The 26,878-nt window shown below is 42.4% G+C and overlaps 9 protein-coding genes across 9 annotated transcripts; 4 read left to right on the forward strand and 5 right to left on the reverse strand.

The window, feature by feature from the left end:
* Positions 1–346: 346 nt before the first annotated feature.
* Positions 347–1,927, reverse strand: Bfra_007195ca (putative fad binding domain protein; the record flags this gene model as incomplete). The annotated part of the gene is made up of 2 exons (XM_037337568.1): positions 347–1,043; positions 1,092–1,927. The coding sequence occupies 2 exons, from the start codon at positions 1,925–1,927 to the stop codon at positions 347–349; spliced, it is 1,533 nt and encodes a 510-aa protein (XP_037186948.1).
* Positions 1,928–2,748: 821 nt separating this feature from the next.
* On the reverse strand, positions 2,749–4,543 carry Bfra_007195cb (putative fad binding domain protein; the record flags this gene model as incomplete). Its single annotated transcript, XM_037337569.1, has 4 exons — positions 2,749–2,811; positions 2,863–3,018; positions 3,078–3,710; positions 4,223–4,543. The coding sequence occupies 4 exons, from the start codon at positions 4,541–4,543 to the stop codon at positions 2,749–2,751; spliced, it is 1,173 nt and encodes a 390-aa protein (XP_037186949.1).
* A 786-nt stretch (positions 4,544–5,329) lies between these two features.
* Bfra_007196 (uncharacterized protein) lies at positions 5,330–5,951 on the forward strand (the record flags this gene model as incomplete). The annotated part of the gene is made up of 2 exons (XM_037337570.1): positions 5,330–5,442; positions 5,526–5,951. Exons 1-2 carry the CDS (start codon positions 5,332–5,334, stop codon positions 5,949–5,951), a joined length of 537 nt encoding a protein of 178 aa, XP_037186950.1. The 5' UTR covers positions 5,330–5,331.
* Positions 5,952–9,215: 3,264 nt separating this feature from the next.
* Bfra_007197 (putative 60s ribosomal protein l13 protein) lies at positions 9,216–10,209 on the reverse strand. Its single transcript, XM_037337571.1, has 4 exons — positions 10,110–10,209; positions 10,007–10,053; positions 9,788–9,946; positions 9,216–9,730 (listed from the first exon to the last, which is right to left on the reverse strand). Exons 1-4 carry the CDS (start codon positions 10,144–10,146, stop codon positions 9,326–9,328), a joined length of 648 nt encoding a protein of 215 aa, XP_037186951.1. The 5' UTR covers positions 10,147–10,209; the 3' UTR covers positions 9,216–9,325.
* Positions 10,210–11,092: 883 nt separating this feature from the next.
* Bfra_007198 (uncharacterized protein) lies at positions 11,093–13,463 on the reverse strand (the record flags this gene model as incomplete). Its single annotated transcript, XM_037337572.1, has 2 exons — positions 11,093–12,918; positions 13,004–13,463. 2 exons carry the CDS (start codon positions 13,461–13,463, stop codon positions 11,093–11,095), a joined length of 2,286 nt encoding a protein of 761 aa, XP_037186952.1.
* A 1,339-nt stretch (positions 13,464–14,802) lies between these two features.
* Positions 14,803–15,654, forward strand: Bfra_007199 (uncharacterized protein; the record flags this gene model as incomplete). The annotated part of the gene is made up of 3 exons (XM_037337573.1): positions 14,803–14,946; positions 15,019–15,393; positions 15,463–15,654. The coding sequence occupies 3 exons, from the start codon at positions 14,803–14,805 to the stop codon at positions 15,652–15,654; spliced, it is 711 nt and encodes a 236-aa protein (XP_037186953.1).
* A 1,833-nt stretch (positions 15,655–17,487) lies between these two features.
* Bfra_007200 (uncharacterized protein) lies at positions 17,488–18,008 on the forward strand (the record flags this gene model as incomplete). Its single annotated transcript, XM_037337574.1, has 3 exons — positions 17,488–17,521; positions 17,574–17,604; positions 17,699–18,008. The coding sequence occupies 3 exons, from the start codon at positions 17,488–17,490 to the stop codon at positions 18,006–18,008; spliced, it is 375 nt and encodes a 124-aa protein (XP_037186954.1).
* Positions 18,009–19,253: 1,245 nt separating this feature from the next.
* Bfra_007201 (putative ebs-bah-phd domain-containing protein) lies at positions 19,254–20,499 on the forward strand (the record flags this gene model as incomplete). Its single annotated transcript, XM_037337575.1, has 4 exons — positions 19,254–19,569; positions 19,620–19,756; positions 19,805–20,071; positions 20,125–20,499. 4 exons carry the CDS (start codon positions 19,254–19,256, stop codon positions 20,497–20,499), a joined length of 1,095 nt encoding a protein of 364 aa, XP_037186955.1.
* A 5,557-nt stretch (positions 20,500–26,056) lies between these two features.
* Positions 26,057–26,845, reverse strand: Bfra_007202 (uncharacterized protein; the record flags this gene model as incomplete). Its single annotated transcript, XM_037337576.1, has 1 exon — positions 26,057–26,845. The coding sequence occupies one exon, from the start codon at positions 26,843–26,845 to the stop codon at positions 26,057–26,059; it is 789 nt and encodes a 262-aa protein (XP_037186956.1).
* Between the last annotated feature and the right edge of the window lie 33 nt (positions 26,846–26,878).

A 26,878-nucleotide genomic window follows, 5' to 3' on the forward strand; every position in this document is an offset into this window, starting at 1 on the left:
AGCCCAGACCTCAATGAAGATGTATCGGCTAGCGCTAGATGAATAGAAATTGCAATTTACAAGGAGTGTCCTTTCAAAATCTACATGAATCAACCGTTAAGAGTCGAGATTTGTACCAAGTTTTAAGAAGGGAAATACATTGAGAGAATGAACTGATATATGGAGCGTTTGAAAATTGTGGGATTTTCATGAATCTTCAAACTCAAGATCACCTTGTGTTTCTCCTCAAAGAAAAGCTTCATATCAAACTTTCATAACAAAAATGAAATGAATATAAGTTATCATGCACGAAACTTTTGAAGATCATAATACATTGAAGTGTCGAACTACCAGACGTCACTTCAACCTACTCTTTGGACTTTTGTGTTTTGCTTGATGCCTGGACTTTTGGTAAAAGATAATCTCCACCCCAGAACGCCTTGTATACTCCATATAGCCCGCTCAATGGCCAGATACTCCAGAAAATTGCCAGCAGCCACAAACTCCAAGATGCCAGCAGCTTCTCTCGCTCCAAATCTATATCAACTTTGACTTTATCGTAGATACTGGGAAGGTGTGTGGCATGATACTTGACACGAAGAGCATCATACTCCTTGCGATTGTAAATCTCATCGAATTCCTTCTCGGTATAATAGGCATGAGCATATAGCCACTTCTGACCACCCAATTCTCGAACCTTATGCTCGAATTTTCGGTTCCATGATATGAAGGCATCACGATTATTTGGTCCAGGTCCCCAGACCCCAAAGTTGAGCAACATGTTAGGAGTTGATGAATTCTCTTTCCTTTCGGCGAGAAGACCAAGCGGTGAGTCGCCGGATATCCCGCTTTGACGCAGTGGACACAGCCAAATGGGCCACTGGCCGAAATCTTTGTCTAGATATTCGACGAACTCGGCGCTACGTGGGTACGGAATTGCCACATCCTGAATTATATACTTTTTTGAAAGCCCGCTTTGATGTAATGCGTGATACATCACTCGCGTATGCATGAAGTAGTCGAGCAGACGGCGCGTGATACGGTTGAACGGAGTAATGAAGTATCTAGCAGAAGTTAGTGTTAGGCCAACCTTGAAATTTATTTCCTATTACCTATAGGCATATCTAGCAACCCAAAAACCGCCTCGGTCATATCTAAACAGGTAATCAACAAGGGGTATCATTTCTGTGACTGATCCGGAGCTCTTATCATGCACTTTCTTTGCATGGAGATAGAACCAAGGATCTGAATTTCTCGTGAAACGCTGAACCTGGGTATTGGGGGTAATCTCATCAACCAAGCGTCCAGAACAGATGACACCAGTCTCTTTACTGAACAAAATTCCATCGAGGTAGTCAACATTTGGATCCTTGGAAATTTCCTCAATCTTTTGTATTCCTTGAGCCATACTTTGTATATTTATATATGTCAACTCAACATAGGTTTTGGCTTCGATTAGCTGTAGCTCAATCAAGGTGGTAACTCCTAATGTCCCAAAAGACGATGCAGCACCATAGAAGAGATCTGAATTCACATCTTTGGAAGCCGACACAATCTCGCCATTTGCAAGAACCATCTCAATCCAATTGACAGTGCGATCAAAGAAACCATATTTGAAAGAGCTACTCTCTCCAGAAGTACCAGCAAAGCCTCCTCCAGTAGTGATACCTGGAAATTCCATAACCACTGGAGGTACCAGGCCATAACGAAGAGTTTCTGCGACGAGGCTATCCATTGGTACATTTGGTTCCACAAGAACCGTTCCTTTCTCGGTATCTACCTTTAGTACCCGATCTAGTTTGCTTGTATCAACCATACGGTCTCTACGACGATTGGAGTCTCGTGTACTGTTGGTTGAACCATGGTATAATCTGAATGCTTCTTTCCGTTCATAAAATTGCTTGACTGAGGAAGCAATTATAGAAACCGCCTCATTGTGACGATCCATCTCTTGCTAATTTGCTGTGGATTATACGTTGTGATATCTCACTGGGGACGATCGACAAAGGAGTTCTTGACTGGGAGAGGTAAGAACATGCTTTCCGTGGTTACCGACAAGCATTAGCCACTAAAAGTGAGCCCCGCTGAGAGACACGCTAAATCGAAAAATGACATCGCGCCACTGCGTAATGAACTTACGACATCATTCAGACTGCCGAAATGGTAGTAGATACGCGGGACACGATGCGCGGAGTGGGGAAGTCTAAGTGCGTCGGAATTTTCAGCCGAACCGACTCATCCGAGCATAGTGAACAGAATGCAAAATAGTCTTCACTTTTTTGATCAACATTAATTTATTGGATTAAAATATCGTGGATTAAACATATTTCTCTTTGTCCTCCCAGTATCATAATAATCCCCAAATCTATGATTTTCGTAGATCAAGTCTCGATATCTATCATATAAGGTTAACAATAATTTTATATCTGATTTTAACTCTCCGTTCAGCTCGAGCAGTCAATCACACTCTCAAGGAGAAAATATCTGAGGGGTATATCAAAATAGGACCTTGACATCCATGACAGAAGATATTGTCAGTATCGTCAAGTAATTGAGTCCCCATCATGAAGTGCATGTGCATCTGTCGCCTCATTGCTTCTATCACACACGGACTCACTGCTTGTGATTTAGTTCGCCGGAGAGGCTTTGGGAAAATAGTTGCTCATTGAATTACAATTATACACGATCGGATACACATTTTTGTTTCAAGTCTGTTCTCCTAATCTCTAGCCTTCTAGATTATCTCTGATTATCCAATACCTTCCGTACCTACTTTTCAACAGGCGCGGCTCCACCTGTAGTAGGCAGTCCCATGAAAATCTTGAAGTAATCCTATAACACCGTTAACGATACCCACGACAAAACTGATATGGGGAAACTTACATAGATCATCCATTGTAAACCAGTCAGAGTACCAATCATGACAATACGAACAGGAAGACCATTCCAGAGACCACGGAATCCAATATCTTTGTAGATACGTCCGGTAGCAGCACCAAATGCTTCACCGGGAAGTCTGGTCGCATTTAACTTTGAAACCTGGACATCGCGTATGAGTTTAGAGTTATGTAGAGATTGGTGGGAACAAAGGGACTCACCATAACATCAGCAGGATGTGAAACAATTGCGCAAAGAATACCGGCCAAGTAACCACCAGTGAACGAAACACCTGTCTGAGCAGCTTTACCATAGTCTGATTTTTGACCTGGAAGACGATCGTAAATCATTTCTACAATTGTCTCAAAAGATGCGAATTTCATCATGGTATACGGGATTTGTCGTCCCCAGAGAGGATACAGCCCCTTGTATAATCCGGCATAGCCTTCCTTCGATATGATCTTTGAAAGACCATCTGAAGTACCTTTTGCAAACGGTGGAACGGTAGTTTGCATCCTAACCTTCACGGCCTCGAAAGGACAAAGAGCCACGTCCGCAATAAACTCTGCGGATGCGCTAGCGGATAAGTAAAGCCATGTTTTGTACTTGTATGCATTCTCAGGGCCAGCGAGGTCGGCGTAGAATTTCTTGAAGTATTCATAACCGCCGTATTTGAAGGCTCCTTGAGCGGAGTAACCGAAAAATGTTGGACCCCATCCTGTCATGATGCCACGGAAACCTTCGGCGCGGAAGATTTTACCCCAGGCTTGGAAGTTGCCCGTGTACATCTTGGAGTCGACTTGACGACGACATTTTACTAGATCGAGGGGAGTGACTGTTGTATGGGTGAGACCCTGCGGGATGTTAGTTGAGAGTTTGTGTATTTTAGTCATGAGTCAGTTAAGTGATGAAAGAAAAGAGAGCTTTTGCAAGGCCTAATATCGAGCTTTCGATGGAGAAGACAATTAGGCGTTCAAACAATAGTTCTGTCAGCGACGAAACCCCTTTAGTTGAGGCGAAGTCCTGATGTAGTGATGGCACAAGGTAGAGTTCTGCTAGTCGACTTGAAGAGCTTTGATAGATTCGAACAGTTTCGCGTAGTAGTAAAAATAATCAATAAGGCAAAGTCTCACTAATTAATTGATTGCAAAGACTCGCAACTGGCATCCTTGTGTAGTAGTAATGGAAATATTCCATTAGAGAAAGCGAGGTAGCTTTATGTCAATTGAAGGGTAAACCTTTCTGCATAAATTCTGATACTTCGGAATAGGCGTCATTGTGAAAGTTTGGAACTGATAGATAGTCCCTTGCAACCCAAACTCCTTGAGATCATAGGATAGATTGTAGGTAGATAGAGATAACTCACACAGGCAAGTAATCCACCAAAAGTACACGCTGCATAAAACTTTGGCGAATACAACTCGATTCTACCAGTCTTAGCTTGAGCAGCCGCACTAGCTTTGTCAAACTCCTTTGTAGCTTCTGCACTCAATGCATTGGCTTTATTTTTCGCATCGTCGACGACCGACCAAGCTGTGTAGAGCTCTGGACGAGCTTGAAGTGGGGTGCGGCGCTTTGATACGGGAGTGGTACGTGATTGAATTGACGGTTCGGTTCGGCGACCGTAGGGATTTGGAGAATGAAATGCATCGTGAAGAGTATTTTGAGAGGGAAAAATTGAAGGCATTTTGAAGAATGAATGAGAGGAGTGGTTGCTTGTGAGTGAGGAATGAAAAGAAATTCGATGAGATGCGATGCGATGCTTATTTGTTAAATAATTTGAGGGAAGTTGGAGTGAATGGATAACCCGGGTGGATGAGACAGCTTGACCCAGTTTTGACGCTGAAGCAATAACTTCAACGACCAATGATATGTGACTGTATACGGTACAAAGTCTAGATGATATCTCATCCCTCGTGCGAGGTTGGCACCGATCAATTCATCGGATGGGAACGGGAGGGAACATTGCTTGAAATACGATGTAAGAATTGTTGCCCGCGTTGATTATGAATGACACAAAAACTTCTGTGTGATGATGGATTGGATCCTATCAAATGATTCTCAGGTACAAAGAGATAGATGGTGGAAGCTCAATTGCTTTGTACGATGTAGAATGCTACATGATATCCGAGGTGCTCCCCACTGATGAGTAATAACCTTGATCGGTAAGTCAGAGATTCAGTCAGTGCCTTGCAACATGTCCTTCAAAACACGTGATAATGATACACAAGTACCTAGGTATGCTCCGGAGTTGAAGTTATTCGCAAACGAGGAAAAAGCTTCTAGAATGTCCCGATCTAATCTGAAGTCTCAGGCACAGGAACACACACACGCTGTAGAAACTTGCTTCCCTACCACGTCAAATCCGGACCCGCCCCGCCTAATTACAATCTACCCCACCATTTCCTCCCCACCATAAAATTATTTGTTACTTTGTTGATCTTAAGTATACATCATAAAATAACATCTACCCAAATGTCCAACATTATACCCAATCAAATAACAACAACGGCCACTTCCAATCCAGCAGAGATGTCTTCATCACCTAAACCTGGCCTTTCAAAATTGGCAAATCGCTATAGAGGAGTACGTATACTATAACCGTGTCCTCACCCAGCTATGACTATGAATGGGCATAAACAAATATGCTAACCAAACCACTCATCTAGGCCACAGTCGAAGATCTCGACCCTCCATCTGCCCTCTCCTGTAACCCCACCGATCCCATCTCATATGCTCTCATGAGCGCCTTCGAGCGCGATTACACACATCTCACCGTCGTAACCCCCGACACCCGCGCTCTCCTAGGCTACCTCTCCATCCCCCATCTACGCATTTTGCTCGAGTCGGGAAAAGTGCAAGAATCAGATGAGGTATCTAAAGCCATGGTAAAATTCAGGAGGAAGGGAAAGGTTTACAAGGTTATTACTATGGATACGCCGTTGGAAGATTTGGAGCTATTTTTCAACGGGGGAGAGAATGGCGAGGGGGGCAAACAGGAGTTTGCCGTTGTGACGGATGAGAGGAGAAGATTTGTGTTGGGAGTTGCGACGAAAACAGATTTAGAGGAGTTTGCGAGGAGGAGACCTGCTTGAGAAAGAAATGCATATGATGAGGATGGATTGGGAAAATGGAGTTTGGGATATCAAAGAGTACGGGTTTAGAATGCATAGCGTGGACCAAAATTCAGGGGTAGTATCTAATGCTGAATTTTACCAATGTCATGTCTGTGTTTGACTATTTACAAACACTTTGCCTACATGGCTTTCTTTATTTTTTAATCTATCGTGGTTTGTTCTAGTGTGGATAGTGTTCATGCGAGGTCAGCGTGTTCTTGATGCTTCTGCTAACATGGCAAAGTTGCTGTGTAATCTCTATCCAAGGTAGACTTGCAAATTGTAGGTCATCCATTCGTGACTACGGGCGATCATTGCTAGCTATGCAAAATTTTACCAATCAATGATTTTGTTGAACTTCACCACCCACTGTACTCCAAAATCCTCCTCAACCTCATAGCGTATAAATCTCAATATCAACAACGAGCGTACCTCCAAAAACAGTATTGGTACTCAAAAATTGCATTGTGGAAGATGATAGCACCTCAATCCATATATGGAGTTTTTGTGTCCATATACTTGCATCTCACCACCTTCTGATCTCTCTAGTCTCTATTCCACAACCCTCACCACTGTCCTGTGCATCAACCTTAGCACGCCGAAAATATTCACATCACTGCTGGTTGCCAGTATATTATTCTTCATGTTTTGCAGAAGGTCATTACTTGCAAAACTCCCCTACGGACGAGAGTATTGGCAATTGTCATGCCGTTGAGATATGGTTATATGATTCAGCCCAAATTCTCAAGTTCCAGTCAGGTCTTCATAAATACTTGATGAAAACGAGTTGAAATTTTAAATCAGTGTTTTCTGAGAAGTTTATCGAGAATAAGGGGAATTCCACTGCATGTCCTTTAGATTAAAAGGATTATTTGATCCGAAAAGTTTTTTCCTTTAATCATACAATAATGGAAAAACGAGCATCGAGTTGTGTGAAGTTAGAGGGAGAGAGAGAGTGGCTAGATCCCAGGCCAAATGCAAGTACAGGAAGGTGGAAGAAGAACAAGATATCGTGAGCGTCGACCAAGGAAGAAATTCAGAAGAGGAGTAAAGATTCTTACAGTGGTAAGGACACAAGTTTACAGGAAGGAGCGAGAGAATTAGAACGTGTTGAATAGAACGGAGGTAGGAGGCAATGATTTACGCGATTCAAATAATGATTGTGGAATAATGTATCGAGTTGCATTTGTGTCTAGCGGCTCTTTCCCATGTGGATAAAACGATTCGTTCCGGCTGATGTGCTCCTCTAATTTTGGTGTTTGAGATGTCTGCCATGATATGCTTCGATTCAACGTCTTGTGCGTGGCACCATAACAATATTTCAAAGCATTTCTTGAAAGTCGAAGCAGTCTGAGAACCGATATCCGCTTGCTAATCGTGTAGTATGTACCCAAAAAATGACATGTAATTCCTGTTGACCAATACGAATAAGCTAACTATATACCATACAACCTACCAGTCGATATGGTCATGACATTATGTATAAACACAACTGATAGCAGGAGAACACAGGTGGTGTATCGTTTTAGACACCACGAAATAGAATAGCACAAAGGAATTTGCAAAGAGGCCAAGCGCTCATCTCAACGACATAGTAAGCAGCTTTATATGAAAAATCACCAATACCGTTAGCAACATTATGGAGACATATCTACAGCGAGCAATTCATCGGGTACATTCGGTTCCGATCGCCGAGTGGAACCAATGACAGCACTAGAGTACAACACAAGAGATTACAATATAACAATTTCAATCTCGTATCAGTATGCGAAATGCACCTCGTCGATGATGCCTCATTCGGCTTCTGCACGTGTCGGCGGCATTGCAACCCAAGAATCGGTGGGATGAAATTCCCTTTAAGAACAAATTGACAGTAAGGCAGCAAGTGAAACTAAACATCACGCGCAAGCGATATTCATTATTTGGTTTCAGAGTCCATGATTGCTACTCATCGGATAATCAATAACTACTTCTCAAGATTGTAGAAAAGGGACAACTATGCTAGTTACCATCGAAATGCTTCCTCCCACTCAAGATCATACCACGACACAGCAGTGGGACACAAACTCCATCACTGGCTCTCAGATAGAACTTTCGAATAACAGTCGGCACAAACAGGTTGGAGCTTATTACTCTCTTGGACAATCTGAACTTTAAGAATCACTGCAAATATGCGAACTACTCCGTTGCGGTGAGCATTGAGAGTGGTATCGAAGGATTGTGTTTGCCGGTGGGATGATTGACGTTAACGTTAACGTTGATGTTATGGTTACTGTTCTACTGCCGAAGTTTCCTGAATTGTGCAGTGAGAGTTGTGAGGCACCATTGGTCAGATATCCTGGACCATACAACCGTCGAAGAGTAGATCTGTATCGTGAAACCTGAAGGCGAACAATTTGGGCTAGCGGGTGATCCTATATGTGATTTAACTTTTTCGTATCAGCAGCGGTTCATTTTTCGAACTCGCTGTCTTGCCCCCTTATTGAACATGGTAGCTTATCGAATATCGGACCAAACCAATCAAATTTGTTGTAAATTTCAAGGCAAAGCAACTCGGGACTTTATTTCCGATCAAGTTACCACTGCAAGCGCAGGATATCGAGATCCACCTGAACAAGCAGTATGACCGATGACTTTCGAACACAAAGTCCCCTACGAGATTCAAGGGCCCACACATTATGACCACTCTCTCGGACGACATCTGAGGGGTTGAAGGTAAGGTGGAGGAGATGATAGAGTGGGCTAAAGGCGAATAAAGGCAGTGAAATGAGCTTATCGCGAGGCCGCAGAGTGAAGCCTTTTGACTTCTCATCCGGCAGAAAGAATTTTGGACAGAGATGAGTTGCTAGAATTCCCAGTCGATAGTGAATATACAAATAGCCCGCTCTTCGGCATGTGAAAAAAAGGCTGCAGGAAATAATGAATGCAAGATTGTCCAACGGCTTTGAAGATCCGGGTGGGAATCACACGCTCTGAGCCCCATGTTTTTGGTCTCTGGTAAACTTGCATCTTGTATCCAATTCCTGATGAGCGATGAACGGCCGCGGTGAGGTTTCGAAATCGCCAGTCTAAAATCATAATCAGTAGAACAGCATTCAAAAGTGCCATTGAGACATGCTTTTGCTTGCAGAAAAGGTAGTTCACTCGAACATCCAAGTAAAACATATTTTCACGACCAGAAGCACCACCTTCACATGCAGAACATCTTATTGAAAAATTCATTAGTTTTGTGCAATAGCCGTTGAATTCATGAGAGTACACCTATGCAGTTTTTTTGAACCGCTCTTGTAGCCCACATCCATCCATCGCACCCCGCAAGAATATAAAACAGACCCATGAACCATTCATGCCATTTATTTCTTGGCAGCAGCGGCCTCATCAGCTGCATCCTTTGCTCTCTTCTCACGCTTTCCGGCCAATCTAGCATCACTTCTTGCATCGCGCAACTTTCTGTATGCACCTCCCTCAATTGGTTTTGGCATATCGCTCTTCTTGATCTCTGAGAATCCACCCTCAACAGTGGAGATTGGGAGAGCGTTCTTGACACGGCTGCTGGTCTCCTTGAGAGCAGCGACTTCCTCCTTGGTGGAGTCACCCTTCTTAGGTTGACCAAGTTTGCGTGGGAAGAGGATAAGGCGGGCACGGAAGGACTTGAGACGGTCGACGTTGGCCTTAAGGGACTCGACGGAGAGGTTTTGACGGCGGGCATCAACGGAGATACCGATGGTTGGGGCGAGCTTGCGGGGGATTTGTGCCTCCTATAATAACATCAGAAAACTATTTCCACGGAACTGAAAATTTCCAATCTATCTCACCTTCAACTCGGCGAGGGTGAAACCACGGCCAGCTCGTACACGTCTGTTGTACTTGATGGTTGGGCATCTGACAACAGGTCTCAACAAGTCGATTGGGCGTGGGGCGACAGCTGCAGTCTTTGCGAGACGAGCATTGCGGCGTCTGAGTTTTCGGCCAGGCTATTTATATTGTTAGATTCGATTCCAGAGATTTTTGCATTCCGTTTGCGCGTGGTTTACCTGGTCGAAGTGAACTCTAACTCGTCTTTGCCAATCCTTTCGGAAATCTATCCATAATCAGCATCTTTGTAATTATCCTCATTGATCTGCAAAGAGGACATACGGTTGTGGGCAATTTGCTGGTTGTGCTTGATCGCCATTTTGTCGGATTGCAATCAAGTTGTCGTTGGTCGTCGTCTTCAAAATTCGAGATGTCGGAATCGCAGTATTGGACTTGCTGGGTTCGAAAAATTTAGGGCAAACAATCCCACAACCGAATTTTCCAAAATTAGTGTAGCACGTGATGCAAACTTTTTCTCATCAATCCTTGTTAGGCCCTCTTTTATTGATCATCGTCCTTCACTTCCTGAATCCTCTATAACAATAATACAGTACAATGAAATACTAGATAACTACCTTCGTCAAACTTCATTATGAGAAAGGAAATTCATCATCATAACCATTGAACATCCCTCGATATAGACGAGATACCTATTATTATGGCGACGGTAAATATCAGTCCGCTTTGTTATGTGGTCTACAAAATGTATCATTTTAATCATATCTACTCATTATGTTGATTATCAGTTCAACAATGCGCATCATATCTGGTGTACTCAAAGGGTAGTCAAACATGGTGATTGACATATCATGAACAGGCGTTATGCGTTCACATACTTGACAACTTGCTTCCTCAAATGGCTCTCAATCGCGGTGCCTAATCCATGGATTTCATGACAGCGTGCACATACTCTCAGAATCAAATGGCAGCACATTTAAAGAGTTTAGAGGTATAAAGTTCTTTTTTAATTCATCAACTATTTTGAAGTTTAATGATTCATGCCATACATATCTCATTACTACCGTAAAACGTTTTCGTAAAATTGATTATTCTCACCTAGCAACCGAAAGCAAGACAAGCAAATGTCTCAAGTCTCAAGAAAATAGGTAGGCCAGAAGAAATGACCACAAGCCCCGCCCGCCCATTTTTTATGCAAAGACATATCTCATTTGCCCTCGAAACCGCTGAACCAATCCAACGCCAAAGCACCTTTTTAATGATCAAATACAAAAAGCCCATTTTGGAAGTTCTTCAGTGAACCAAGGTTACTTGCTTTCAGTATTTGTAAAACCGACCCAAGTCTTTCTCAAGCATGGAACTTCTTCGTTGCGATTGTCATCAAACGGAAGGACCGCCTCTTTCCAGCCGACGGCATTCCATTGACGTCCATTCTTGATTCGCTCCTCATCAGATGTTTTACTAGCGAGGGCTCTCTGTCTTCTCTTTTCACGCTCCTCAATGACAGGATACATGATTTTTCGTCGAAGTAAATGGGTTGCATGGCCGTGAATAACACCCATATTTCCAGTTTCCAATACGTGCTTCAAGAGACCGAAAGGCAAGTTGAGTAATAACCTTGACAGCGTAAGAGTAATAGAATCCGAGGAAGGGGAGCGAAGGCTCTCTTCTGTAGGGTGGTCGCCGAACTTAATAGAGCTCAATCGTGAGTTTGTGGGTCGGTGATCAGGTACATGCGGGATTCTAGAATTGAAATGAACGTCTGAAACCGTCGTATCCAATTCAAAGTTAGGAGGGAAGGACAGGATGATGAAGTTGATTATATTGGAAATGATGACGTTGGCGCATGGAGTATAGGTACTTCTGCCGACTATATCGTTGACATCTGGATTTCCCGAGTTCCACGATCCATCAATACCTCCTTCAAGAGCAAATTCAAGAGCTTTTTCGACTGTGTCCCAGGTGATGAGTTGACTCGCGATGGTGCAACCAGTCTTCCAAATTTGAGGAATTTGAAGAACAACTCCCGACGCTATATAGCCAAGCGTGAAGTCGAAACGTTCAGCTGGGGTTAATGGCATGGGAGCTGATCCAATGTATGGAGCCGGAAAGCGGGCCATTGCATCTAAGTCCAATATAGGTCCACCATATAGATATCGAACCGCCAATGAAAATGCATCGGATCGCAAGTAACGATCATCTGACTCAATCAAGATGTTCTGGATAGGTAGAGGTGATTCACGATTTGCGCTAGCTCCAGATGTAATGAGACCTTTCAAAACGAAACTGCGAGCCAATATCAATCTGTGACCACTAATTCGAAGAGGAGCTGCTCGGTCATCTGAGTAGCGTAGCTCAAGAACGCAATCAGAAAATTCTGGTTGTGCGAATTGCTCACGGAGGTGAAACCAAAGATCTCGGCGGTTGCCGCCTGCCCATGGAATTTCTTCTTTGCGCGGGTAGCCGACGACGCCACGATAAGGTGGTGGTCCCATTGGTGGAAGTGGAGATGGATGATGTCCATAATGGGGGCCCAAACCGTTCTCCTGGTCCTGTATTGATGTTCGAAATCCATGAACGTTGTGCTTAGCGGCTGGATCAAAGCCGTTGAACCGAGGACTCTCAACAATTTGAGGAGCACCAGTTGGGGAGTAACCTTCTTGTGGGACAAATGGTTGCATTTGTTTGCGAAGGAAATCATCAGGTGGAGGGACCTGAAAGCCGTCTTGGGGGTGGTAATATCCTGGAGGGAATGCTGGAGTCATCGGTGAAAACCCATTCGACATGTGGTGTTGATGGCCACCGTTTGAGAGATGAGGACCATGGCGCGCACCACCTTGCTGTGCGTAAGCGTAAGGTGGAATATTGCCAGCGCTCGAAGGGGGAGCTGGTGACGAATTATTGGAATCGGGATATCCGCCGAAGATCGGGTTTGAAACGCTGGGATGAGCGTGGTGCATTGGATGTTGACCATTGAACGCAACCTGCTGCTGCGGAAATTGTGCAGATTCGGAGGACATTGTGGATTGATTGCTGGCTGGCACAAAGGGTGGAGGCAATTGATATGTTGATCTCGATGTGGTGGATTGGGTTTCGGATGGAGCAGATTGTTTTTCCTCTTGAGGATTGTCTGCTGCAGAAAAGAAAAGATTTAGCGACAAGGACAATATTTTGGATTGGCAGAGTGGCGAGGCTGAAAGTGAATTCTTAAATCTCACCTTTTGCTTCATTCACATTGACCAAATTTTCCTCGCCTTCTCGTTCAGTAGAACTTCGCTCAGTAGAACCACGGCCAGTAGAGCCAGAACCAATCGTAACACCGCACTCAGTAGAGCTAAATCCATCCAGTGACTCAGAAGTAGACGGTGTATTGGCAACTGCTGCGGGAGCAGGCTTGGGAGATTCGTTCGTCGCCTCTAAAGCTTTGTCTTTGGGAGGAGGCTCATTGATTTGCGCGGAAGGTGTATCAATAGTTGAAATCGATGTAATGGGTACTTGGACTGCTGGGGCCGTCGAGGATGGGGGTGCGACTTCCTTCGCCTTTTCTCGAGTAGGTAGTTTCTTTTGCTGTAGCTTACCATAGGAAAGAGGCAGAGCAGGAACAATGCCTCTCGGAACCGCAACTGCAGGCCTTGGGCGATTCTGCATGACTTTTGACGCGCCGTTTGCTGGTGCCATGTTCGTAATATTCATCCAGTCGCAACAAGCTTTTCTACTTGAGCTTGAATTCACGACTGACGTCCCCAAGATTCAACAATGACCTCAAACTGGTCATGTAGCATCTGGGGAGTCTTTCGTTGCTTGATGAAGCTTTTAAGGCGAGCGCAAGTGAAAGGACTTGCAGTTTGAAAAGAAGCTCAAGATACTGATTAAAGGTAACCAATTCTGCGGGGTGCAAAATAAATTTGTTTAAGCCTGGGAGCCTGATCTAGAATGGGCTCTAACGTCTTTGAAAATAGTGTGGGTTTGAAAGGGAGCTTGTACCTGTTTTCTCCGACGGACTTAAGAGGTAGCTACGAGTGGAACTAACTCAAAAATTGGTATGCTATCAAACTTGGACTTTAATCACAAACACAAACAATCAGTGAAAGGTCTTTGATTTGATATACATCATATTATACATGAAATAATGCTGGCCGAGCTATACCCATGCTTCATGCTTTCTTACTCATATATACAATACTATTCAAGAGCAAGAATAGTATAGTAGACTCTACCTACATACAGACATTTCTCACATGTTCCTTCTTCAGCATACAAGGTGCTATTTTGCTATTCGAATCCAAGACATTCACCGAGAAAGTTCTCTCGCATACAATAGCACATCATGACATAAAATATGGAATGTTCTGAGATAGTTCTCCGACATACCTCAAGAGTCTTCTGTGGCATGATATGGAATCTACAACGCCCTCCATAAATGTTGACATGTTGGCGTAGTATCACTGTTCTACTGGCAAGCAATTCTTAACTTTGGCTCACTGTGTGGGAAGTGATCTATTGAACAGGACAACATGTCAGTGGAAATCTCCCCCTATCTTCTAAAGCTGAAGATTGAGAAACTACCTACCGCAAGTAGGGGGCATTTTTTTTTGAAATATATTCACTATTTTGGTACATTCCAAGTATTAATGAGAAGGGAGGTCGAGATTGCTAGGTACAATAGTGACCATTGCTACGAACTGTTTTTCTTCGGAAATGCAAACGACTACCTACAATTCGAAGATGTCGATCTCATTTTCAAGATTCAGGCTTGGACTATTGTCCGATGGTGCTTACATTCGTTCGGCGTCAGTCACAGCAGTTAGGCTGGTAGCCTATTGAATATTGCGCAATATCTACCTTGTTGGATAGATAAAGAGTGAATTTTGGAGAAATTTCACATCTATATAGTTGACTTTTCGAGCCAAATAATTTCTTCTCCTCTTTCCGACAAATAAACAGTTTCTCCCTACCACCCTCAATCTCAACTCCATCACAGCATCACCGCGCTTCCCATACCATAATTGTAGCTACCATGACGATGGAAGTCAAAGAAGAAGACTCGATCATGTTAGGAGCTGAAGAAGAAAATCAAGCCGCGGAGGGAGTTGGAGAAGAAGGTAGTGAAAATGTCTGGGAAGCTAGGTACTCGAACGTGCGGTTCAGCAAAAACATGACCGTAAGTGCTATCTTCTAATTCATTATAGCTCATGAAAATACAATCAAAACTCCAAACTAACATCATACACAGCGCGAGGAGCTGTTGGAGAGTTTGAAACATCTAACTGGGCCAGGAGCAGAGGATGAGAAAAAGCGTAGAGTGATCAAGTGGACCCAGACGGAGAAGGGTAGGAGACAAGCTGCCGAAGGCCAAGCTCGTAATAAGGAGAAGAAGGAGAAGAAGATTGAGAAATTAAAAGAGATCCAGACGCGGAGGGAAATTAAGATAGTAAGAGATGCGCAGAGGGCGGCACGGAGGGAATTAGCCGAGGCAAAACTTAGATGGGACGCAGAACATCCGGAAGAGGCAGGAAAGAGGAGAGAGAATAATAAAGGAGCGCAGAAGCGAGCAGCCAAGAAAGCAGAGAAGAGACTCCTGACAGAATCCCAGAATGACAGAGAGATGGTAAGTTTTATCTATGACATTACTCATTGAGGCCTGTGAGATGGATGCGCTGATCATATAAACGAATAGGGGTTGTTGACTGCAGCAGATAGAAACATGGCGGGGTCGGGCGCTGCGCGTGGTGCGGGGGATGAGTCTATTGAGGCTGATGCTATGAACGATGCAGAGGAGATGGCTGGTGACGATGCTGATGTTAACATGATGAAGGGTTTGGAGCATCCTGGGAAGTCAACATTCAGTCTGGCTATCAGAGTAAAATAGGCATCATATATTTCTAATGAAGAGATAGAGCAATTCTTTTTACATAAACTTTTCGAGACCGGACATGAACAAATAATGAGATTTTACTGTATGATGGTTCAAAATGACACCAAAGATGCATATATGCTCCCAGTCTCTCTATCTTGCATTCATTTAGAGACACTTGAAATTCTAAAAGATATCAATAATCTGACATCGAGGAAGCTTTTGCTGAATATCTGGTAAATAATATGATTCTGTTCATACAAGATCATGTAAGATATATGCAATGCAAAATGGCATGTAAATCCACACTTTTGTTGCATATCTCATCATTCTCAATGCTTTCAATAGTAGAGTCTTACAAAAGCATATCAGATCATGGAACAATAGCGTCTTGGAGTGCGATGTGCAAATAAATAGGTATCTTTCCACTGTTCCAAGAAGTCATTATGATTCTTTCACTGTATTCTTGCGTGCACTGGCCGATTAGTTAACAAAGTACTCATTCGAACCCGCCATGGTTCATTTTTCGCACGGCTTTCAATTACCTACTAGAGCGAGGTACAAGCTCGAACTGTGATTGGTATATAACTACTAAACTTCCACTCATATCAACCATAGAGATAGATCCCCAGATTTTCTCCATATGCTCGAGATATCCTCCGCTATTTGTAAAAACGAGATACCTATCATTTCATCCAGAATACCTACTTGACTCAATCAAAATACCTACCTGCTCTACTTACATCCCACCTGCACACGTACATATACACACACACACACCAATGATAAATCCCCTCACGTACCAGTTCTCTCATGCAGACAGTCTAGAGATAAGCCCTCCGCCCTTCTCAAAAACAATGAAATACAATAACATAACACCTCACACTCCGACATGCAACAAAACGCTCCCTCGCATCTTTGTTCTCCTATTTCTCTATCTCATTGGCTCACTGCACATGCAATCGACTGTTTCTCTTCTGAATGAGGGATGGACGACTCCTGAATAGGCGAGTACTTATTAGTGGGATTGGGCTTATCTTTGACATTATCACATCATGGTTGGAGATAAGGATCGGGGAAGAGTGGAGCTATGATTGATTGCTAGGTAGTAAGCTCGAATACAAGTAACCAACTGTTGGATATTTGTTCATACATTTGAGCTTGTGCTCCGTCAACGCGTGTAAGGGTAGGTATTGCATATGTGATGATCCATGGGCAAGACAATGGTTCCTGCACTTTGGTAGGTAAGAACTTAACTCGATCTTGTCGATGCTGCAGGAGAGAAATCAAAAATAGATTACATCATAGGATGTTAGGTTTAGATACTCCGTTCATACATTTTTTTTATCCATGTTTGATTGATGAAAGGAAAGAAAGCTAATCAAGGAACGGAAACGGAGAAGACCTAAATAGGAGCCTAATTAAAGCACGTGTAGATAGCCTTGATGATTTCCGGTTTATTGAATGAAGAATGAATGAAGTTTCGTTTTTCACTCGACTTGTTCTTGTTCACATCTTCAAACTTTCTGGCGCAAACATTACTGCATTCGCTTGCTATATTTTCAAAGTAAGTGATGTTAGTTTTAACCTGATGCTAATAAATCTCTCCTCCAAGTCGTGAGAGAGAACGAATGAACTTTCATTAATGGCGTGGTGAGGTTGGTGATATGACCGATTGCGGGGTGTGAAGTGGGCTGAGACGGGACCAAGGATCCCTTTGCGCAATATTTATATTGCTCGGGATTCCCATTTCTTTGATCGCATAGTACAATACTTACTTATTTATCGAGCGCAGACTCTCATACTCAAAGGGGCATAACCGCGAGAACAAATTTAAATCTTATCACAATGGCCGAGCCTGAAGTTAGTCACGGTCGCGGAGGTGTGTATTTCTTGAATGTCTTCAGTGGAGGGAAATTCTAACGTCATAGCAGGCGCTGGAAACATTGGAGCCGATTCCACTCAGTATGCAACACCTTCCTTCCATCGCGGATATTTGAGCGCTCGCAATACAATATAGGGCGCAATTTTTCGACAAGTAAACTAATGGGCGCAATAGATATGTTGATGGCGAAATTGTCCGTCAAGGACCAGCAGGAGACCACGGCGATGGAGCATTCAGCGTTGGTCGCGGCGGAGCTGCAAATATCGGTTCACCTGGTCTCCCAGCTACCAAACGGAGCGATATGGATAGTATCCCAGATGCTGCCTTGAGACCCAGCACCGATGGCGAGGTTGTGCATTTTGGACGAGGTGGAGAGGGCAATGTGGTTAATACGACCAAGCCGGGTGCACAACATCCGGTTGGATTGGCGGATAAGTTGAAGAATAAGTTGTTCAAGAAGAAGGCGCATGCTAGTGAGAAATGAGTGGCTGAAGAGGAGGATGTTCTCTGAGATTGGTAGAATGGGTCTTGGCCCAGCTTGACCTGAGATTTGCAAGCTTCTTCGCTGGTTAGATTTGAGGGGACTTCATTAATAATTTTCGAAGTTGGGGAGAGGAGTTTTGACATTCTTCTGGTAGGATAAAATGATACCCGAGTAATGATTGACTTGTGGGATTGGACTAAGTTTTTTTTTGGATTTGCTTGTCTTTTGACATTTGTTGTTTGTTTAAGAGAGAAAGGATTCCAATGATATACTTTGGTTTGCAATATACACCTAGGGACCATGAAGCAGCAAACTGATGAATCGTTCGCCCCGTCAACATGTGACTCGACTACCTAGGTAGGTACCTGATGTTGACAATATCATGCATAGTATGTATATATATATATATAATATATAAAACATATAAAATGTAATATATAATATATACTAGGTAGTTGAGCTTTGTGGGAAAAGCTTCTGATGATACGTGAATATGGATTTGATAGCTCTGCTACGATATTGACACACAAGGGACCTCGAGGCACAGATGTGCAATGTTGTAAAAGCTACGAGTGTCATTGCTCTATTTACACTGATTCCGCTCGGAATTATTGATCGACCTACCAAAAAAGTAAATCTAGCAAAAATGGGTCAATAGGATCTGTAAAGTCTGACGTGAACTTTGGCTGGCCAATGAAATAAATAGGCTGATCAGAGCGTTTTTAGCTGTTGTGCGACACTTTATTTACACTTTGCACTTTGTCAACTGTTTTGATTAAACTTTGAAGCTCTTCAACCACAACCAAAATCGCAACCATTACATAGAATTGTCGCAATAATTGACAATTATTTACTTAAATCCCAAATACTGCGCGGTGTATCTTTTACCTTGACTTTATCTTCCCAAAGGGGGAGCAAGATCTTGATCGCGTATAATCTTCAATCATTCTGAAGTACCTCGAAAGGTAGCTATTTTATATCTTGAAAGCTTTGGTATCCTCTACAATTACCTACCTACATCAAAAATCCAAAAAGCCTCTTCGGTCAATCATTTACATTTGGATTTACATTTACTTTGGATAAATATCATAACATTTGTCAGTCTACCTCTGCCTCAAAACTTACAAAATTCGAATCTGCTTCGCAATCAATTTACACATCAACTTCACGTCCCCGCGCACGCGATTTTCCACAATACTCGATACTCGTAAATTCATTTCTCGCAGCTCTATCCCGCTGTTTATCATGGCGCCAAAACATGGCTTGAATGGCTCGAGTTCGTCTTCGAGTAAACGAATGAAGACAGAGTCTTCAGAGCCAGGCTCTATGTCCTCTCCTGCCGCAGTTCAAGAAGCGATATCCTTCGAGATTAAGGTTCCGGTTATGGATTCGGACAGAAAGGGAAAGGAATCAAAACAAAATGCGGAACTAAGAGCACTGGCAGAGGAGCATATATCACCATTTCAAGGCTTCAATGCGCCGGAGGACGAACTCAATTACCATTATACTGTTACGCCAAACACGGAGTGGACGGCCATGAGGAAATATAACAACTTCATAAGTAAGTGCAATGCAACTATTAGCTACCGAATTTTCTCTAATTCAAATCAGTCCAAGGCGATACTTATAAAAACAATCAATTCGTTTATGTGAAGGGCAAGACAGAAGCAGGCACACAACCAAGGGACTTCTGGATAGCAAGGATATTACAGGTTAGAGCTAAAGATCCGCAGCATGTCTACGCCTTGGTAAATGCTATTATCTTTGGGAAAAGACCTTGGACTGATTGGTGTTAGGTTGCCTGGATGTATTGGCCGGAAGAATTACCAGCAACAGCCAAAGCTGCTAGCGAGACATCCGCAAGTTCAGGGCGGAGGAAATACCACGGCAATTCGGAGCTCATTGCGAGCAACTATCTGGATGTTGTAGACGTATTGACCTTTGCAGGAAAGATAGACGTTGAACGTTTTTCTGAGGACCTTGATGATTATGCAGTATCTGATCCGGATCCTAGCAAGTTTTACTGGCGTCAGACGTTCTGTCAAGGCACCCAGAGACTTTCGGTGAGTTTTATGTCTGTACATCAGACACATTGAAACTAATGCTTTTCCTCCAGGATTTGCCCGTCTATTGTATTTGCAATGGTCACTACAATCCCGATAAACGCGAGTATGAGCATATTTGTGATAACGGAGATTGCCAAACTCTATATCATGCGGAGTGTTTGGTAGAAGACGCCCTCATCAAGCGATATCACGAGGAGTACCCTCAAAATGAGACGGCAACCAATGGAACAAAACCCAAAGATAAGAAGAGCAAGAATGGGAAGTCGAAACAGAAGATATACTCTAAAGAATTCAAAGGGGAGTTCGCACATGATCAGGATGAGCAGACTCCACCAATGATCAAAATTACGGACAAGAGATCAACTCCGCATACGGTGACATTACAACGGGTTGCATGTCCAAAGTGCTCAACTCTTTTTGAGTAATCTCTTGCTTTTGGAGTTTGTGGTTCTATATCACTAGTATCACAACTCATTTCATATTGCGAACTTTTACGATTCACGGCCACTCATACATCACAATCTAAAATAATCTCTCAAGATTATACTTATCGTGGAAGCAGTTTCGACTTGCATCTGCATCACCCCTTCCACAATCTAATACATATACGTACGATTTTCACTGTATTTGTACATACTTTACACCAATTTCATTCACAAAAGTCAATTTCTGGTCATGGTTGTCTGGACATATCATTTTGTATCACTGGAAAAAGCGAGCTGGATGCTAGGTGAATCAAATAGCGGCGTCTCGGGAGAAAGTGGATTGGGAACATACTTGTGACTTCTAATACCCATGTTTATTTTGGATTTGACCGCTAGGTAACTAATGGTTTGATTTCTCTTTCGTTTTTATGTGATTTTTTCACTCGTTAGTATTTTGCGAGCGGATTTTTCCATTTTGGGCCATGGCAGTTGAGGGTGCGCACACAACTTTTCTTACATTGTTGAATGAATGAGGATGAAATTATTGGAGATTGAGAAACGAGAGATTTGGTAAAACAGGAAGAGAGCACAAGGATAACAAGTAGTGCTAGTAAGGTCATGCACTTGACCGGAGAGGCATCCTAAGTGGGCATGGTAAGGGGAATGTTGATGGAAGATCAGTAAACATTGTGATCTTACGGAGGGTAGATAGTGTTTATAGAGGCATGTTCATTGGGGAGCATGGAAGAATTGATGATTAGTATGAGAAATAGAGAAAAACTATTCACGATATCATATCATTATTGATCCTAGATGACTATAACTTGAACATGATATATGTATATCTAGTGTCTATCTCATTCTCGAAGTTGAGTCTTTGTGTTTTTCACCTACTTCGTTTGTGTGATCTTGAATAATACTAGGGTCATACAAGAGTAGGTAAATGGGATATTACTTTTAAGATTTTAGTCTCTCTTCTGTGAGCTTTTTTTCTTGATTTACTGATTGTAGTGTGTAGATTGTGAATAGTGTGGTATTTATGTAGAATATTCTGTAGGGAAGTAAATCAGGGGAGAGGGGAAGAAGGATGTTGAAAATGGTGGAAGTGTAGGTTTATGTATGTGTGTATTGAGGGATATGTTGTAGATGAGATTGAGCGTTTGGGAGTGGGAAGATGAGGGGATGAGGGGATGAGGAATATAGGGTATAGAGGTGTGAAGTGTGAAGTGTGAGGTATGAGATCTCAGGTATAATTAGCGAGAAGGTATCAAGGGGAGAGAGAGAAAGGAGTACCAGATTGAAGAATAGAAATTGAGAATTCAAGAGGAGATTATGGATAGATAGCTACTAATTATGAAGAGTAGATAGGAAGTGGGGAGGTGAGAGGTGAGAAGTAAGAAGTATAGTAGCTATTAGCTAGAGAGGTATAGAGAGGGAAGAAAAGAGGAGTACAATTAAGATTCAAAGAACACAATTCAAAAATGTAGCACTTTGAGAAAGGAAGGGATGAGTTCGCGAACCAAATAGAGAGAGATTTCACATTCACAAATCTAAACATGTAGAACTTCACATGACACATATCCAACAAACTACAACTAGTATTTATCATCCGCCATCCACCATCTACTATACATTATATATTATTTATTAGATTTACCTATACATTCTCGCGTGCATTATATACATCAACGTTTTGGGATCGATTTATTTTCCAGTTCTTTCCTTTTCTTCTCAACCTCCTCTACTACACTGTTCTACCCCTCACATCTTCACTCCTATACTCATACCTAGATATCCTCTCTTCTTCCTCATCCTCTCCAAGAACCCACTGGAATCCGACAAAGATTCAAGACTCGATATCCAACATCAATGCCAACATTAATACTAACAACTATCCACACACAAATCCAAATCCATATCCAACCCCAACCCCAACCTCCAAACAAGAAAACCCCACCAACGTAACTACCTAAACACAAAATTCCAATAACCAAACACAAAGTAAATCAAATGAGATTGTACACTACATAATTACTGCATACTACATATTCTCATAGTATATAGATGACATCGCAGTATGTGATGTTTTATTACCTACACCTACCTATACCTATCTAGGGAAGTTCTTATATGCTTTCGTATCTTTTTGTGAGGTGAGTTTATGTTGCCTCACTTATACTGATATGTAGATAATGTTTTGTGATAGCTACTTCTTGATGTTTCTTATAGAGTGGTTTATAGGTGTGATATGAATATAGTTGTTGTGGAATAGTACCTTCCCCCAGTTCTCTTCTTTATACACTTCGTCTCCAAGGAAAAATGAATACTTCGAGTCGTTCGGGAACATGAGTTGAATGTTTGTGGATTGACGTTCATCGAGACCGCCTTAACAAGACAGGATATTGAACATGGCATAGCATGGGTATGGATGATGGAATGAATTCATAAATTGTTTATTACGTGTATGGAAGAGTTACGTCTAATGCAGCTAAGCTAGGATACCTCAGAGAAGGGATGACAGCATGGTATTCATCGCTTACAGACCAGATAGCCACTTGTCCACTTGATCAGCACAACATGGAAGATATACAACTTTGCTATCATCTACACCAGCAGGTAATACCCAGCGAGCAGACTCATCTGACTATTCTTGATGGTTGAGCCAATCGACTTTGTAACCAAAGGTGACATGCCAACCAACTATCACCGACCAGTTGCAAGATATGCCAGTTCGTGTCATTGAGTCAACGTCTACCACTATAACAGCAGGAACGTCCATTCCTAACGCATCCCGGATTCTGTCATCGACATGACCCTGGAATGTGCCAGTAACTCGAACCCCTCCTTGACACTTCCCCCAGAGTTACTCATCCATACCCTCTCAAACCTCACAATATCTTTCTATTCTTCCAACAAGAAATTAGCTTGAATCCTAGAAAAAAATCCACACATCCTCTCAAACCACCATCACAACAATCCATAAAGGAAAAAAGAAACTTCAGAACCCCACACTCAAAGCACCGTCAACGATCCCACACCGACCCCAATACCCGCTGCATATGACGATGCCACACGAATATCAACGTGAGTGTTTTTGTTAGGGATGTCAACCTCATACGGCTCTTCCTAAAGATAATTTTGAGGGTATTGATCTCATCATTGTAGTTTCATTTTTGTGGTGATGCTGGTTTGGTTGGCTGGAAGATAGGAGAAAGGGTACTTACGGAGGGTTGGGATATTGATGCGATGTATCGTTTGAGTTTTGAGATCGTTGTCTGCTGGTTTTGTGATGAAATAAGTGTCTTGTGGATTGAGCTGTTTTGTTAATGATGGGAGTGATTCCATTGAGGATGATGTATCGCGACATCTTGTCCACAAGTGATCAATCTCTCATAACCATTCCATTATCTTCCCTCTGGCTTCAATAGCATCTCTCTCTTTGTCGTACTCTCATCATCATCTTTTTGAAATAGGCAAGACATTGTCATCAATACCCAGCATTACGGAGTAATGTTGTTGTACAATCTTTGTTTTGTGGTGGTGATGTTAATCTTCCAACTCATACCACAAGATTTTTTTTTTCTTAGCTTACTAGCTTTCCACGCTAAAACCACTAGCCTCAAGCTTCTAATCAATTACATAAGTTGGTCCTGTACAGCCAATAGTGTTGCTTGATTAGAGAATACACATGATGAGCATTTTTGTTGCATATCTGAAGATGAGAGGTCGCACGAAGAAGAGGATGTGCAAAAAAACTGGATGCAACAAAAAGATAGATGCGCATACTTGCGTCGAAAATTCAGACATGCAACAAAACGCAATAGTAACACAACCCGCGTGATTTTCACATACATACATACATACATACATACATACATACATACATACACATACACACATACATACATAGCGATACCTAACCATCCCTCATAAAAGTACCCAGACAGACAGATACCCCTCCGTAAACACCTACCGGTATATCCACCACCACCGAGAATCCCCCATCTGCAGCCGTCGATCCAGATTCCAGACTCATTCGTTTATTCATCCCAAACATCCGCCGTTTCAAGTACCTACCTAGGTATTGAAAGCTTCCCCGTCCTTCCCTTCCCGTACGCTCATCCGACCTAAGCTCAGCTCATCTCGTCCGAGGGATGTTAATGATCTCATTCTAACACTAGGTAGCTGGGTAGCTAGGTACATCACACTACCAAACACTCAAAAACAAAAAAAAAACAAATGACAAAAAAAGGAAAAGAAAAAAGAAAAGAAAAGAAAACGTTATCTGATCTCGTCATACATCATCATCATACATCATACATCACATCCATCACCTCGCAACTCTAATCCCGCCTTCAAACCATGACTCTGAAAAAACATCCAGGTCCCGCTCCCTTCAAAGCTCCATCCATCCCTCCCAAACTCCCAAGATAGACCGAGATAAAAATAAATAAATAAACAAATATCTAAATCACTTCAACTCCAATCTCCAGGATGTACATCAATGCCGCGTATGCGATATATTACCTTACCTTACCTTACCTTATCCTCCGAGGTATATTCCGAAGAAAAAAAGGAATAATCATACCTACCGGTACATGTATTCATAATATCACATCGGCAATTGAAATTGCATTTCAATTTCGAAGTACCGTGCTATACTGTCCTTTATATTGAGATGTGTATAGGTACTTACAACGTATCCAGTGTATTAATATTCACATAGGTAAAAGTATCGAGTAATGAATGATCATTACAATGTTTCTCTAGATTTGGGGTTTGAAACTTACAGATTCTATTTATACCCATAGTGAATACCTGGTAGGTATATCAGGTGGAAATATCAACATCAACATCAGACATTGTACTCTACATATCACACGCATCACACATCCATATCCTCTATAGAAGAAAATTCTATCACGAAAATCCCAAGGTGCCAACACAATTTTCACAAACAAGCATGAATACATCGCAACCAGAATCCTAAGTGTCTTGATAAACATTGCTGTCTTTATGTATGGTCTGTCCTTTATTTAGTAACTAGCAATTAAAGGTTCAGTTTAACCCCATCCGCATCCTCCATCATTTTTCCTTCATCTCTCTTCTCTTTCAAAATACACGAGGTACTATTTCCCAGTACCTCCAAATCCTATCCAGATCAACGCATTAATATCCTATGATATCTTCAAAAAGAGAGTGTGTGGGAGATAAAAGAACAATCAATGAAAATAGACCCAAGAGAATGTGTCGGAGTTTGTCCTAAAAGAAAAACTCCGGGATATAGCCAATCCATGAATATCGACCGTCCAATCGAACATCTTTCCCTCCTATCCTGTCCCCTTGAAAAAAAGAAAATTCCAGGCCGTAATAAACTCCTCCTCCACCGGGTTTTCCATGACAGTCGAAAGAAACGTAATGTAAAGATTATATGAAATAATCATGAAAGGAACGTAAAGAAAGTTCGTCAAGTGACGAGTGGTTATAAAATATGTACATCGAAAATTTCAAGAGTAGCGTCAAGCCGTAGGATAAAGAGAAGCCTGCCTCATTTATTCTAGATCCATACTGGTCCTATGGTAGGTTTGACTTCACCAAAAGCACTCATAAATAGTCCTTGTATTTCACTCATGTAGTCTTCGGCTCTGAATTTGAATAATCCTCTTGAGATCAACTCTTGTTCTTCCTCATCGACAACAGCCAAGGTTTCTTTGGTGATGCCGTACTCCTCAGCAATCTCAGAAACCTGAGCTAGTTCTTTGCCGAAAGGATGTGGTTCAGGTACAACTGCTTCCTGAACATTTGGTGAGAACATATGCATTGTTGATCGAACAGTAGTAGAGCTCTTTGGTGACGACATTCTTGCAACAGAGTTTTTGCGAGACATGATTTCGTGGTTCTTCTTGGTATGTGAAGGAGCTCTGCTTGGAATACCAGGTGCTTCATCACCAGATGCAATCTCAATCGATTTTTTGCCAAAGTTGAATGCCGAAAGATGATCTCCGGCTGGAGTTATTGGCGAACGAGATTCAATTGACAATGTATCGGCAGAAGTTAGACTTGTCGAGCTAGTCATTCGCGAGGTATCTGACTCTTCTCCGGAATGAGTTGATGCCGTGCTGCTTGATGCAATTCGTTTACTGGCATCCTTTGGATAGAGATCCGGTGCATTGTATGACAACATATTGGTTGTCGAGAGAAGTTCAGTTGGGGCCGAAATCTGTGCACGCTTGATAGTACCATGAGCGAACTTTGGGGTTACGGGTCGTTGAGCAGTTGGTGAAGGAGCAGCGACTTCGAGCTGCTTCTTTGCCCTCCTAGTTGTAAATGCGCGTGCGAGAGACATATTTGCTGATATGGAAGATTCGGAATCTGTCTT

The sequence above is a fragment of the Botrytis fragariae genome (genome assembly GCF_013461495.1).
Source record: "Botrytis fragariae strain BVB16 chromosome Unknown tig00000795, whole genome shotgun sequence".
Classification (NCBI taxonomy): Eukaryota; Fungi; Ascomycota; class Leotiomycetes; order Helotiales; family Sclerotiniaceae; genus Botrytis; species Botrytis fragariae.

What these genes read in the sequence shown, in the direction of transcription:
- Bfra_007197 (XM_037337571.1), bottom strand. Translation starts at nt 10,146, where the DNA reads ATGGCGATCAAGCACAACCAGCAAATTGCCCACAACC. An exon ending in CCAGCAAATTGCCCACAACC is followed by an intron (nt 10,054 to 10,109) that starts GTATGTCCTCTT and finishes GATTATGGATAG; the next exon opens with ATTTCCGAAAGGATTGGCAA. An exon ending in TTAGAGTTCACTTCGACCAG is followed by an intron (nt 9,947 to 10,006) that starts GTAAACCACGCG and finishes CAATATAAATAG; the next exon opens with CCTGGCCGAAAACTCAGACG.